This window comes from Labrus bergylta, chromosome 22 (genome assembly GCF_963930695.1).
Source record: "Labrus bergylta chromosome 22, fLabBer1.1, whole genome shotgun sequence".
Lineage (NCBI taxonomy): Eukaryota > Metazoa > Chordata > Actinopteri > Labriformes > Labridae > Labrus > Labrus bergylta.
Genome location: NC_089216.1, coordinates 7571351 through 7587070, shown reverse-complemented (window position 1 = coordinate 7587070; position 15720 = coordinate 7571351). Strand labels below are relative to the sequence as shown.

General features: G+C 42.5%; 1 protein-coding gene across 11 annotated transcripts in view; it reads right to left on the bottom strand.

Annotated features, from left to right (window-relative positions):
• Window positions 1-15720, bottom strand: part of mark2b (MAP/microtubule affinity-regulating kinase 2b) — a 46990-nt gene that overhangs the window by 2136 nt on the left and 29134 nt on the right. For 3 of the 11 annotated variants that reach the window (XM_065950440.1, XM_065950444.1, XM_065950441.1), the window contains exons 15-20: window positions 14891-14985; window positions 11518-11658; window positions 6834-7100; window positions 4578-4604; window positions 1151-1189; window positions 246-355 (exon numbers count right to left, since the gene is read on the bottom strand). In XM_065950440.1, coding sequence (XP_065806512.1) covers window positions 246-355; window positions 1151-1189; window positions 4578-4604; window positions 6834-7100; window positions 11518-11658; window positions 14891-14985 — 679 coding nt within the window. Of the gene's footprint in view, window positions 1-245; window positions 356-1150; window positions 2382-4577; window positions 4605-6833; window positions 7101-11517; window positions 11659-14890; window positions 14986-15720 lie in introns of those variants that run through there. The other 8 variants (XM_065950445.1, XM_065950447.1, XM_065950442.1 and 5 more) reach the window with 7 other exon arrangements.

Genomic DNA, 15720 nt, shown 5'->3' with positions numbered 1-15720 from the left:
TGCTTACTATTTTGGACAAGTCATACTTACGACTAGTAAACTGTAGTTATGCTAGTCAACATTTAGTAGAGGGTAGAAACACTCATCTGAGACTTTAGACCCCCCGTCTTGTAGCAAAATAAATCACAGCAACATCACAATAAGACTGGTTTAACTGTAAATCCAGAGACGATACACAGTGTAGGGTGCAGAGGACACCATCACAGTGAGTGTTGTTTCTATTCTAGTGTTCAAAGGAAACACACCAGTGTTACCAGATCCTGGTGAAGAGTTGTTCTCATCGTTGTTGGAGGAGGAGGAGAGAACACCACCTGAAGTCTTCTCCGACTTGTCCACTGTGCTGCTCAGCATAGACCTGGTGGCAGGATGGGAGGGTGGAGGAGAAGAAGAAGAAGAAGAAAAAGAAGGGGAGAGGCAGAGAAGGAAAAGGAAAAGGACGGACAAAGAGGTGAGACAGCAGAGGGAGGAAGAGAAAAATAAAGGGACAGGATGAAGAGGCAGGGAGGAGGAAGGGTGAGAGTGGGAGGAGACGGGATGAGGTCATTCAAAGAGAAAAAAAAAAGAAGTGTGTAAGAATAGAGAGGATTACAAAAAGAGTAAAGACAAAAAAAAAAAAAGGAGGGAATGAGGAGGGAGTGATTGAGAGGAAGAGGGAGATGATGAGGTCGTGAAAACGTATGGAGACATTAAGCAAAATTTCCAAAAGTACCCGTGTGTTTGTGCGCACACGTCTTTCAGGTTAAATAAATGTTGGTTTGTGCTTCAGGAAATTTAAAATCTGCCTGCACACAAACACACATTAGGGTACTTGGATTTTGATTTTTCATCACACACACACACACACACACACCCACACACCCCCCACCATGCAGGTCAACCTCCACACCAGCACTTTCACTCTCTGGGATGCTACCATGTTGTTGCTAATCTCTCAACTCCTGATTGGTTAAGCAAATAACACCATCACCAACCAATTACATCCCAGCTCCCAGCTCGCCCCTCCCTCTCCCAGCCATTCACAACAAGCTCAAAGATCATCTACTACTTGGCTCCCAGTCTACTGATTGGCAGGCGGGTTTTTTTTTTTTTGGGGTAGAGCCTGAGGGATTTGTAGGGATTTGTCGGTTTTTCGGGCTGTTCTGTATCTCACCTGCTCCCCTCATCCCGACCCTCTCCCTCATACGGACTCCTCGAGAAAAATCAACAAAAGTTTAGTCTTTTTCAGGGCTAAGGGCTAAACATTTGGATTCTTAATAAATAAAAAAACAAGATACGTTAATCAGCGGGCTGAACACAGTTGCTCTGCTCGCCATGCCTTGCCTGAATGTTCCAAATCCAACCACGTTGATGCCAAAGATGTGAGTTCTATTCAAAGTGCTTTAGTTTAATCGTTAAGCACTGAGGACGTTACAGCCCCGCAGTGCAGCTCCCAATGCCATTCCACTCTGTGTACGCAGCACGACTACGCTTCTCAGGAGACGTCATGACCGTTCAACAAATTCTAAAGAGGTTCAGCTGCTGTTCATAAAAAACATCTGCCTTTTAAAACACTCTTCGTTCGTCAGACATCAGCCATAGATCAGGTTGCATTCAAAAGAAAGGAGCGTCGAAACTGAATACACACTAGTCCTGAACGAATTGCATGCTGGGAAAAATACACAAGAGCTGTATTAATCAGAAACAACTGTGTTACCAGAAGGTCACTAGAGCATCACTGCTTTAACACAACTTACAATGACGATACATTGAGTTAGTTTAGGATCATGTGTTCACCTGCTCGTTACATAGAAATGCTTTGTAAACATCAAATCTTTAAAATGACCTTTAAACTGCTTAGTGGACACTTTATCGAGAACGAGGCTAAGATGGAAGAAGCTGCAGGATGGATCTGAAATAGGTGATGGATGGATGAGAACAAATATGATGACCTGAATGACCTGGTGTCGGAGTTTAACAAATAAAGTGGTTCTAAGTTCCAAGTTAGTGGGAAGTTTCGACGAGACGTGATCGCTCCAGCATAATGAGCCTTTGGAGGATTAAAGAACCAGCTGGAGAGCTACGGTAAAAAAGGAAACAGAGTGGATTGGCACAGTATGGAGTGTTTTAAACAAATGTTAGGTGGGACAAAAAACGGATGGAGAGATTTGGACCCCAGATGGAATGGTTTGGAACAGAAAAGTCAGCATGGTGAGGGCGAGTCGTGCAACTTGAGGAGGTTAGGAGCATTAATGATCCCAGCGCTGCGTCTAAACCTTGATTAGTAGCACTGTAACCTAAACACAGGTTGCTGAACACAGACACTCCCTGAAAACACTGCAGCTACAACCTGGATACAAACACATGTACACACACGCACACACACGGGTTCCCTCTCGTACCGACTGACCAGACAAAACAGAGTCGATGGAGACACACAGGCGACAACAGATACAATAAATAAAAACAGACAGAACAGCGAAACACATGCAGACAATAGAAGAAAAAGTGACAGGTAAAAAAATAAAATGAATTATTGAGGTCTTAAATTGATTCTGTTATGGGGAGAGGCATCATTCCTGTTTTGCCACTTTAAAAAAAAAAAAAATACATCCAAAAGTACATCATGAGAAATATCCCCTGTAACAGACACATGGTTAAATTATAGCATATGGGAGTGACACGTGAGAGGCGTGAACAAAGTGAAACAAGGAGCTCTTAAACAGTCGACTGGTGAACAAGGTGAGATTAAGTTGTTCTTGCACTTTCGCATGCCTTGTATGAAATATGAAGGGATGCAGAATGACTCCCAGCGGAGGGACACGGGCACATAAAGGCAAATCAAGGATGATTACTTGAACTCAAATGCATCCCATATATACGTCTGGCTGTCCTGAACGTGCACTCCACAACGTGAAGTGCAATAATTAATCAACAGAACACTTTGCCCACTATTCATTCATGTTTATTTTCTTTTAATTCTATTTTTCATCCGTTAGGATTAATGAGAAGCCCTAAGTAGCCCAAAAATGTAGATAAAAAGTAGATTTAAATTCATCACTATACTGTCATATTAAAATATAGTTGCAACTTCTAACCACCAGGGGGAGCAATAGTCCTGGTTAAGGAACAATTGCTCTACCACCTGAAACAAGAAACACACTCAACAGCAGGTCTGTAAAAATGTGAAATCTGTATCAGCAAATTTTAATGTTAAATGTGTCATGTGTATTAAATCTGTTTGTAGTGCAAATATCTGCATGAGCATGGAGAAGAAGTGTTTGTACATATGGTCTGCTTGATCAGTGTTAATATAGATATACATTTGTATGAAATGGAGTGTGTGTGTGTGTGTGTGTGTGTGTGTGTGTGTGTGTGTGTGTGTGTGTGTACACAGCATTATGGTGTGTTCCAGCCACAGTAGGTCAAAGCCATCCAGTTCTGTTGCTGCTTCTGTTAGAGAGCCATCGCCGGGAGTGAGAACAGAGCAATGAAAAGAAAGAAGGAAGGAGTGCAGCCTCCAGAAAAAGAGTGCAGCCTGAGAAACACTGCAGCACCGTCCCTCCTGGGTCCTCTCTAGCCCCCCCGCGCTGCCGCCCCACCACCCTCCATCCGTCCCTCCTCGTCTACAACTTTAGACTACAGCCAGAGACTTGCATCCAAAAACGTACACTATGATCTAAAAAAAACACAACGCCTGCCTCGACAGCTTATTTGATTCAAGAGAGCAAACCAATGAAAGCAGAGTGGTGACATGGATGGATGATGGTTTTTTTTTTTTTTTTTAAATGACGTTAGCTTGGATAATTGTTATCATGGAAATGTGACAGCAGGAATGAAATGCCTGTTAATCACTTTCATACACAAAATCTATCCCTGTGATTCTTATCTTCCTCACATGTTAAAGATATGAGAATATTCATCTCAGACTCGCTCTTCTTCTCTGGGATAGATTTTATTCCATTACCTCAACAGTTTAGGACTTGGAGAGGAAGTTATCAATCGAACTAAAAAAAAAAGGTCGATTAACACCTGCGTCTGAGGCTATGAGATGGAAAGGGTTAAGAGTTAGAGGGGAATAGTTTGATCTATTGCACCATTAAGCCCTGACCTAAATCCAGGGTGCTACAGGGGGACACACCAGCTGACACACGCTCTACCTGCTAAACCAATGGAGAGGTGTGTGTGTGTGTGGGGGGGGGGGGGGTCGCTTGATGGGAGGGACGATGGAGGGAGGTAAGAGGCAGAGGGTTGAGGTGTTATTGTGCCGCATGATAATGGAGTGAGTGAGTGGGTTAAGTGACAGGATGGCTGGGTGAGGGTGAAGTTAGTAGAAAAAATACAAAGGTAATTAAAAAAAAAAAATGGGCCATAACACGCCACTCAAAACCAGAAGGCTCAAAAAAAAAGTGGAGGGGGGGGGCAACCACAGAAAAAAAAAAGAGATAAGGCTCAAGGCACAAAGGAAGAGATCAACAAAAAGCGTCACGAAACACCAAAAAGGGAGGAAAAAATATATATATGTGAAATATATATGAAGGAGAGAATAAACGTATATATAAAAGGGGTTATATATATTTAACGTCTGGGATGTTGCCTACCTTCTCGGAAACCTGAACGAGAGATTTCTACAAAAACAAAAGAGGGATAAAGAAAGAAAGAGAAACAAACGTATGTATAAAAAAGTATAGACTTAAAAGACTTTCCTGTATAAGACAAGCTGCCTTCTGAGTAGTAGTCAAATGTGAGGGGGAAACAAAAGTCCAACATGTAGCAGGCTTACTTCAGAATAAAGCAACAACCACAATGAACATTCAATAACAAACAAAGCAAGAAAACAACAAATATCAGTCAGTGTTTTCTGCCACTGACTTCCAATCCGAACGTGATTAAAAAGGTGGGAATTGTTGGTGTGAATGTGTTAACAAATGTTATTAAATGCACACTGAAACACATTCGAGGGGTTTAATCAGCTCACAGGGAAATGCTATTATGAGACCGTGTTTGAACAAAGTCATACCCTGACCCGCCCTCCCCGCCCCTCCCCTCCCCCGACTTGAAATGAAGCGCTTCTCCATTTACAGAGCAGTCCAGGGTGATCTGAAAAGAAGTGTTTGTGAGGTGAGAAGTTCAGACATGATAAAAAAACTCAAACAAAAAGGGAGAACACCACATCCTATTACACACACAGATACACATTTTGAATAAATGAGAGAAAAAAAAAAAAAAAAAAAAGCACAGGTTAAGCAAGAACTTAATCTTTACCACACATTGAGAAACTTAATCTACTCACACAAAAACATACAAACTCGCGCGCGCACACACACACACTGTGTACACATGGACGTGTTTGAAGGACGGAAAAACATCTCTCTGCCCTCCATGCTGGAAAGTGCAGCGATACAGATACATGATATGTTAATAAAACACACACAGCTCCAGTCAGTGTGTGTGAGTGTTTGTTCAAACTGTACAAGTGGAACACAATCTCGGACTACAGCACCTCTACTTCCTACTAGCATGCCAACTATCGAGTCGCTGTGTGTGAGTGCATGTGTGTGTGTGTGTGAGTGCATGCATGCATGTGTGTCAAGGTGTCCCCACTAGCGGTATTTATAGTTGAGGGAAAAGTGATATCTCCGGTGTAACCATGGATACTGTCGCCACGGAGCTACAGTATCTCTGAGTGGGAGGCCTAGAGAGTGGCTGTGCCTGTACCTCCGCCTTATGCACACACACACACAGACACACACACACAGGCACACACACACACACACACAGACAGACACACAGACACACCCACGCATGCAGGAAACAGTCGATTATTCTGCATTTCCCTTTTTCAAGCTAACTGTATCAGCCGAAACAACACTTTTAACTCGCTCTCTCTCGATCTCTCTTTTGTCTCCCTTTCTTTATACACACTAAAGAATTTCATTCAGAATGAACCTCTGGGAGAAACTGGAGGATGTCTTCATCTTTGCTGCTCTATTGGCTTTCCTCCAAGCTAATGTAATGAAATAAGCAGAGACCTATGTCCTTCTCTCGCTTTTTAATTAGTGGAATCTGCCTTTAATGTCACTTGAAATGTATGGCCAATATTTTTTGTCCAACCAAAAAAAGCCAACGCAGAAATATCCGTTCTACATAAACGCATCACATCCTACCCAACCACACTGAGCCTTCTACACCTCAATGTACAGACATAGCAGGGTGTCATCAAAGCTAGACCGCACTTCCAGAGAGATTTTTTAGTTGTTTATTTTGTTGAGCTATTATGCTCAGGTACTCGCGAGAGCAGTTTTTGGTGCTGTAACCTGCCCTAGAGGACCGAGATGCACACTGGGCCAGACGTCGAACCAAAAACCAAAATGACTCCCCAGTCACCACTGCTCCAAACTAAATTACAGAGAACACACAGCTGTTGCCTTCCTCTCCCTTTCTACTCCGAGCAGAGCTACAGATCAGCAGCAGTTGAGTAATAGGGATGAGACCAGAGCAGCTCCTTTAAAGAAATACTCAAACCAGTGATGACATGGACGTATATACAGCGTGTTGTTCCCGAGAGGAAATGAGCATGTGCAATGACTTCAAACCAGAACTAGTCATTTACTGTTTCAGACGGAAAAAGCCTTAAACGCTACTTGTGCCGCAAAGAAAAGCTCGATAATAAGTAGCACAGCTGCTACCACATCTGCTTCAGTGACTATGCTACAAGTTTATTCTTCTATTTCATATCTCCTCCCATCAAATCTGTCTTGCTGTTTTCCTTTTTTTTGCTCTCTAACACCAGCAGAATCTAGACTATTTACCTTCCCACTTTCCCATGCTCCTTCCATTTTTTTCTTGCTACTCACCTTCGTACAAACTTGGATGTGAACTTGCTGAAAATCCCTGTAGCGCCTTGTGTCCTCCTGGCCTGGCTGTTGCCGTGGGACAGTGATGGGGATGCGGGCCCGCCGGGATAGGCGGAGCCCTGCTGGTCTCGGGCACCCCGCTGCTGGCCTGCGTGGAATGTGCTGCGGATGGCCACCCCCCGGGAGAAGTTGGGACGGTCTGTCACGGCAGCGCTGCTTATGTTATGGGCAGATGGAGATGCACCGGGAGGCCGCTGAGTTGGGGCGCTATAGGGGGGAGGGTTTAGAGGTAAGAGGAGGGGAAAGGTGGGAGGTATGGAAAAGAAAAGGTGATACAGATGGGGGGGGGGGGGAAGAAAAGGGGTGGGTGTAAAGGAGCAGTGAGGTAGACGTGGAGAAGAAGAAAGAAGTGAGAAAAGATTGGAGAGGGATTAAAGGAAAGAAGGTGTGATCGAAGAAGAGGCCGAGGAGAGGAGGTGTAAAAAAGAACTCATAGTGATGGAGATTGGAGAGGTGACGAGAGAAAAGAAAGCAGAAAGTAAAGATGAAGATTGGGAAGGATGGAATCCAAAAGAGAGAGGAGAGGACAGGTAGGTGAACACAGTGAGGTGTGGAAGAGAGAGAAGTGGAAAGAATGGAAAAAGTATAAAAAAAAAAAAGAGGGGATGGGTTAGAAGAGGAGGGGTGTAGGAGAGAAACATAAAGTTAGAGAAAGAAACAACAATAATCCCGCTCTAATGTGCTATTTATAAGATCAAACAAGTGTCTGTCTGTTCACCGTCTGCTTGCCCTGATGTTTCACAAAATCCCTGATGTCAGCAGAGTCAATATTTAAGTCAGCATCAGGTCAGTGAGACACACACATTCACACATTCACACACACACACATAATCCTCTTTGCCTCTGTAGAGCAAAGCATCACAAACCTCAGTCTCCCACTCACTCACACACACACACACGTAGATTAAAAAAACCCACAAACACTCGCACACAGCAGGAAACCTTTCTATGTATGCACGTGTGTGTGTGTGTGCGTGTGTGTGTGTGTGTGCGTGCGTGTGCATTTGCCCTGCCAGTGTGTGGCACTAGTATCTCTGAGGAAGAAGGCAAAACACAACAAATAAAAATGATAAAAGCTCAAAAACTGAAAGACTAAGTAAATACACAACGGTAGAAATAGAGAGAGAGGAATAAATAAGAGAATTAAAAACAAATGGACAATCGACTGTAGAGTGCTGCAGGCGGACCGGAGTCTGTAGCCAGAGTCTGTGGCTACTGAAAAATGTGTGAAGTCAACACGAACATCAAAAACAAAATGTCTAATAGGATAAAAAGGGGAGTTTGTATTTGAAACACAAACAGTGCAGTGAAAAGCTTTGCCCACCATTTATATATATATATATGTTTTTTTAAATAAAACGTACTTGGTCAATTCATTTTCACGCTCAAGAGATTTGGTCAGTAACAGAAACTCTAGACAACCAACAACCAAAAGAAACGTGGTCTTGCTGCCCATCTGTAGTCCAATATTAGAGTATGTTTTGTATCTGTTGCCATGGGAAACAGCATTAACTACTGAGCAACAGGGGCGCAATCCACACAACCATGTGGTTTTCACGGCTCTTCACTGTATTATATAAGGCATGTTTTCTTGTTTTTAAAAATGGGTAACCTAAAAACAGTGTTGTGTGTTTAAGGACTACATGTTCCATTTCCCCCCTGTAGGGATAGAGCAGACAGATTTTCAAGCATGAAACTGTGTCGCATGCAGGAATGACCAGGTCGTTTTGTGAGTTGGGGGGGGGGGGGGTTACATAGTGCTGGATCAAGAGGTAATAATTAAAACAAAAAATCATCTTAGAGGGGGACTGAGGATGAAAACAAAACAACAGTCCCCATGCAGATCTCGTCTACAGTCGACCATCCAGTAAGAAAAAGAGGCGTTTCATACAAACACTGGAGCTGTGGGGTGAACAGCTTAAACACATCTTTTGATTTGATGTCGATATGTTCAAGTTGTGCACCATATATATATTAAATATGCCCTAACACACACACACACACACACACACACACACTACTCTGCTATGGATACAGCTGAAAGGCAGACTAGTTGTTGACTACATATTGTAAAACAGAAAACAGCTGTAATATTTTCCAATTTCTTGACAACTTCAAAGTATTTTCACTCGCTTATAAGGCCATGCATGACAATAATGCAAGCTGTGTTTTCAAGATGCAGCTTGGATGATTTCCATGCTAGGCATACTTGGTTCGCATATAGTAGAGCGCACCTCTACTTTATTGAAATGTGGAGCAGCCTGTGTGCAGCCTCACAATCTTCAATCAGTGCATTAAGACTTTTGCAGTAAAAATGTGTTCAAAGTAACGTCAATGTATAACTTACAATGCAAAATGCAAATTAATGCATAACTAATTTGCAGTTTTTTTTTAAAGAAGGGTAACTAGGGAAAGCTAGATTTAAAAAAAAAAAAAAAAAAAAAAAAAGGGAATGGATGGGCTTCGAGGTCACAGGCTATGATCTGAGAAAAGGCGCCTATTCTCCACTCAGGGAAAGGTCTAAGTGTTGAAGCGGTACCTTCTCTCCAGCGTTCCCAACCAGGTTCGAAACAGTCCAAGCTCACTGGTGACCGACGCATGCAACAGAACAAGACTTCAACACAGAGCGGACAAAAGCACATACAACTAGAGGGCAACCTTGACATTTGCTCTGTTGGAATTAAAGCCTGACATTTGTCGGGAGGAGTCGGGAGGGGGGGGTTCAACAGACAACTGTCACGGAAAGGGTAAGGGTCTGTCTTTGTGCAAATGGCACATCAGTTCAGACTCTGAATTATTTCTTAAGCTGCCTTAAAATATGGTCTTAAGATCCTCTACCTGTTAAAGCGACACACAGCTAGCAATGTGCAGAAATAAGAGAGCTGAACTATAAAACAATCAAAGTAGCCCTTTAAAACAGAAAGTGACAAACAATAAAGCAACAGACACAAACACACAAATGCAAACTTCACACAGATGACACACAAGACACGATATGATAATACTTCTTCATTCTTTTTAATGACCCAGACTTATGAAGCATTTCCCCTTTTTTTTTTTTTTTTTTTAAACCTTTCTCTGCAGTGCCTACCAGCAGAGATAAGTGTTGAGGCTCTGAGAGGGAAGTCAATGCATCAGCAGTCGTAACACCCTCGATGAGCTTGTATCTCCGACGTAGAAAACCATGGTTTGTAATCTTTAGGGTGAAGGTGGAGTTCTGCACAGCTTCGAAACGTAACTGTGATATGTCACCATCAGTCATTTTTAGATGCTTAGCCGTGTTGCTTCTTCTCTGCAGAGTGCAAGTGGATGAAGCAACACCACTCTGTGCCCCATGGCATGTAAGATAAAGCTGATAAAACAGCCGGAGTCGGTCTCTCACAAAGACCCTGAAGGCTTAGTGGTTAAGAAGCTAAAGGGGAATTTTTAAGGATTTATCTCCAGAGTCGTTTATTCTCTTTACTTTCCTTTAAAACGTAAACTAGGCAGGAGGGAGATTTCCTCAAACTTTAAACATTTTCATCTTTCCAAAAAACCCCAACATGATATGAAACCCCACAACACGGCAGTGTGCAAAACTCTGATCCCATGACTTCAACCAGAAGGCTTTTAGTGACTGCATCAATTGATTCATTTTGTATTCATTTTGACCTCAACAGGGTTTTTCAATGAATGTGCGTACACTGAGTTAGTGTGGGTATTCTTTGCTGCCAAGATTAAAAAACAAAAACAAAAAACTAGCAACAAAACAACATCTCTCCGAGGTCTGTACGAGGGAAGAACGACCTCCACCGTGAGTTGGACCCTGCTCATCTGGTTTGTAAACTCTCGCCTGTTGGGTTATTGTCTGCTGGTTAATTGTCAGGCTTGAGGCTGACTGATGGCCACAGAAGAAACATGTTGGCATCTCCACACTTCCTTTAGGTGGTACAACTTTCTGAGCACTACTTTCGGCTTCTTGCGGTTGCTAAGGAACTGGTCAGTCTCTGATAGATGGTCTTAGAAATGTTGGACTTCTTACTGTAGTGGTGTTTTTAGTTGTTAACAGGTAGATATTCAGAGCAGCACATAAAAAAGGGACGACAACACCTTGTCAGCTATAAGTTACCAATTTAACTGAATATGTGCAGCATCACTTAATGCTATCTTTACTTCTTGGTTCTGGGCTACACAAGTGCTGTTTGACCTGGTTTAAGGAAACACTGTATCTTTATTTATTTGAATATGTATGAGAGGAGCCTGTTTGAAAGCAGAGCAGTTTGGGGGGCAAAATTACACTTTTTCATTGATTGATGGGGGGAACTGGCAACCAGGTCACTGCTGTGTGCCAGGACTTGTCAACATGTGCATGAAAGATAATTAAAAGTTTGCTTAAAAAGATAAGAGAGAGAAAGGTTCATTAGGTTAGTTAGAGCAGTTATTTTTATCTAGCAGTGGAGGAAAGTTCCACAGCCATCAAAGACTTTATCTTCTTTCTCCTTTTTGTTGATGGAGTACTTGCTGGAAGGATGATGATCTGAGCTGACTAAAGTGGTTTGTGCTGAAAGAGGCCGCAGGAGCAGTCGGAGCGTGTGTGTGTGTGTGTGTGTGTGTGAGTGAGAGAGAGAGAGAGTAAGAGACTTGCCTGGGCCGTGGTGCGTGCAGGTCAGAGGGGCATGGATGATTGGAGGAGGACAGGGACTTGTGGTGACGGGGACGCGAGGAGGAGGAGGAGAGGACGGCAGCGGCTGAGGCAGTGGAGGCTCGGGAGCCCGGAGTGTTTAGACTGGGAGGAGGGGGGGGGGGATGGAACAGGAGGAGTGCCCCGCCCATTGAACACACACACACACGCACACACACAAATCCACAGACGAAAAAACGACACAGTGCAAACACACCGTGTGACACGTACAGTCGCACACATTGGGCGGGGTTTGTGTGTGGGTGGGTGGGTGAGGTGGGTGGGGAGGTGAGGTGGAGCATGGTTAGAAGCAGCACTTATCAAACACAGTAAGGAAGAGGGGGGGTGTTGAGAAGGAAGAGAAGTACAGAGACAGAAGAGGAAGTACTGTAGAGACAAAAGGAGACAGGAAACACAGAGGACAAGAACAAAGATGTAAAGTCGGTCTTTCTTCCCTCATCTTCATGTTTTTAATCTCCCTCAGACTTCAATTCAACAACACACACTCAGGACAAATTAGGTGGACAAAGTCAAGTAAACCAGAAGTGTGCAGAGCAACCAAACTCAGAAAACCTCCACATAATACCTCAAGAAACTCCAGTATTTCAACATTAAGCTCTTCAGTACGTCTACACATTGACCGCACCAACAAGGTTTGTGGTGAAACGGACACAATTTTCTCACAAATCCCAGTTCAGCCAGTACATTTCTAATTGTTGGCTATTTGACTCCAATCAACTTTCTCACATTCCTCTCTTAAAAATAATCATTTCTAAACACTTTATTGTGTTTCTTTTCATTGCTCATGCTATCATCAGCTGCAACATTTGAAATTTTTGTCTAAATAATCTAATTATTTGGGTGTACTGGTAGCCTAGTGGTTTGTGTGTCAGCCCGATGTACAGAGGCTACAGTCCTCAAAGCGGGCAGCCCGGGTTATATTCCGACCTGTGACTCCTTTCCCGCATGTCAGTCCTCTCTCTCTCTCCCTCATTTCTGACTATCCACTGTCCTGTCTCTCAAATAAAGGCACAAAAAGTAAACATCTAATTCTTTTTGTCTGTTTTTTGGACATAGAGCTACTTCATTTGTTCAGTTCCTTTCACATAGAGAAGTGGTTAAGAAATAAAGCTTTTTCTCACTGTCATGTTATTGGATCATCACTCTTGCATTAAGCAACATTCACACTGAATTCTCTGCCTGTTAAATGCCTCATTTGATCCCTCACTAATGTTTAGGATCTAAATCTGTAAGAGAGAATATTTCTAGAATGACGAAACAACACTGGCGATCTCCTTGGCCCACTTTTAATCAGCAAGGTTGCTATGGGCTACAAATCTCTTCACCACACAGACAGCTCTAACTTGACTTTATCCATAAACAGAAACAAACAGAAAGAGACAGGGGAGAGTGGCACGAGAGAGAGAGAGACAGAGAGAGCGAGAGAGAGAGAGAGAGAGGAGGGCAAAGAAATGAGAAATGAGAAAGAGACGGACATTTATAGAGGTCAACAAACAGCTGCTAATGACACAGAAAACAAACACAGTAGAGAGGAACACACACACACTTTTTTCTTGGATTAGCCCAGCTAGTGACGGGGAAAAAAAAAAACTGCTGCTTTCACTGGACAACCCAGTGTGTGGCAAGTTTTTGAGCTTGTGTGACATATATGTTTAAGCTTCTGTGTGTGTCAATGAGTTTGTATGTGAATGTGTAAGCCTCTTAAGAGGCAAAAAATGGGGACCATATAGTGCCACTAAGAGTTAATATTCCATCACAAGTCGTACTAATCTCCTTAGAGAGAGAGAAAGAGAAGAAAAAGGAGAGAGATTAATACAACGACAAAGAGGAATTTAGGAATCTGGTGAAATCAAGGAAAGAAAGGAAGGTGCCAAGAAAAAGTGAGTGACTTCAAAACGAGAGGACACGAGCTCAGACACAGATAAAAGACCAAACAAAGAACATTAGAAAAGGACAGGAAGGGGACATGTTGGGGATGGGGGTTACACTTATAAAGCCCAAACTTCAAAGCATTAATGATGATCAAATAAAGTCATTTTAAAATCAAAGCAGATGACAACCACTAAGTTAGCAGAGCCTACCAAAGCTAATAGAAACACGATACTAAAAAACAAAAACAATGCTGTCTCAAATGACCGCCCTGTTCCCGTGCAGTGCTTAGCCTGAGAGGACATCGTCAAAGCAAAGATTTACCACGCATTCGATTAACCATGGAGTCTCTCAAGACATTTGTATTTTGCTGTAAGTATAGCACAAGGTTGAGAACAAGGGGGGCATTTGAGAACAATACAAAATGTAAAAATAAAATAAAAATAAATAAAAAAGCAGCAATGATAAATGAAACACTGCATCACAGTTGGTGTTATGTTGAATGTTTATGGAAAAAAAAGCACACAAAGCTTATGGCAGGTTAGGCATGAGCGATGTGTGTGAGGTATGTTCCGTATCGGACGTGTTGAAAGTGGCCGACGAAGAGAGGGGAGCTGGATCGATGGATTACATTTCGGCCGTATGAAATGAGACGCAGTAGAATATCACACTGCGCTGTATCCACTTCATGAAATAAAAGGGGAACCGATGGGAGCTTCCTTCAGCTGATTACAATGTTTAGACTTTATTGTTGTTTATTTTCTTTCATGCTTTAAGATTGTTACCTTGTTGGTCCTTTTTTAAACCTGCCTAAGAAATAAACCCGTCCATGCTCAGTTCGTAAAACCCAAACTTATAATAATAATGACATGAAGGAGTTTTGTAAGTTTAAAGAAAAAATGTGCTCTTCTTGGGTATTTCTTTGGGACACCACATCAATCAAGTGTATGTATAAATTCAGGCATGCATGTCCGTTGGACCCTCGGCTCTGAATGGCAGACCTCCATCAGACCATCGCTAGTAATCTGTAATCTACTGGAGGTTTGGCCTAAATTCCCAGAGGGAGCCCGATTTCCTTGTCCTGGAGGGTTCACCCCGCCCTGGGGGAAAGCTGTGGGCCTCGCTGAGCCAACTGGCAGAGCGCTGGAGAGTACCAGCCAAGGTCTGGGATTCAGTCAGCGAGACAGCTGTGGGACTGCTTCATTCACAAACCATACTGAGTGTATTTGTATGATGTGTGTGTTAAGCAGGTCTGCCTCCAAGCAGCTACTTGAGTTACCAGTGACAAGGGTGAAGGAGTGTGTGGTAGAAGGATTCTATGTGACCGTTATTGGTCCTTTAAAAAGATCCATCCTTTTAAACTGTTTATTTTATATACACTATATACATATATATATATATATATATATATATATATATATATATATATAAAAATATCTGTTCGTACCTGTCCTTGCCGTTCTGGATGCCCTGTCCCAACGTGGTTCTCTCGGTCAGAGGAGAGTTCCGACTGCGACCTGTACCGGTGGACAGGATGCTATTCTGAATGGAGAAAGGAAGAAAATAAGAATCATTTTAGAACTTTAGAAACGTTTGTGTTAACGACAGTCAGCTCTCAGGTTCATGGAAGAAGTAGGAAGGAAAGATATGAAAGGTAACTTAAAGGTGACAAAAACCTATGACTGACTTTAACTGCCTGAAAGTGATCAAATATTCAATGAATCATGCCTTCAGAGTATTTCCTGTAATTCATTAAATGCAGCTCGTCATCCACTGCACAGTCATACTTTTACAAAACATTTTCACGGCCATTTAAAACACCCTGCCCTCCCACACAGGTGGACACCTTAATGCGTGACAATTCACTTCCTGAAGCTGAAGGTGGGCGGAGCTATACTGGGAATTACACAACTGAACTCAAGTCCACAAACTAATAAAGATGATCAAAGTCTAAGCTGCCCCTCCCTGGCAGGGTGTGACCAAACTGAAAATCAGAACAGCCAGGTGTGCAAACCAGCCTGGTGTGTAGGGACCTTTAAGTTCACATAATGAACTCTAAACAATTAAACCAGAAACAACTTCAAATACTTCTACCATCTCAAAAACTTCAACATGAGTTGTATACTTTAAAGATAAACGATTACATTGTATACAAATAACTAAACATACCCTTAAACATAATGCTTACTCACATTCTCTTATCCTGCAGGGCAGCCTTCACAGTTGGCTATTTTTTTTTTTTTTTTTTAAATTGGTTTCATTTTTAGTTTTGATCTT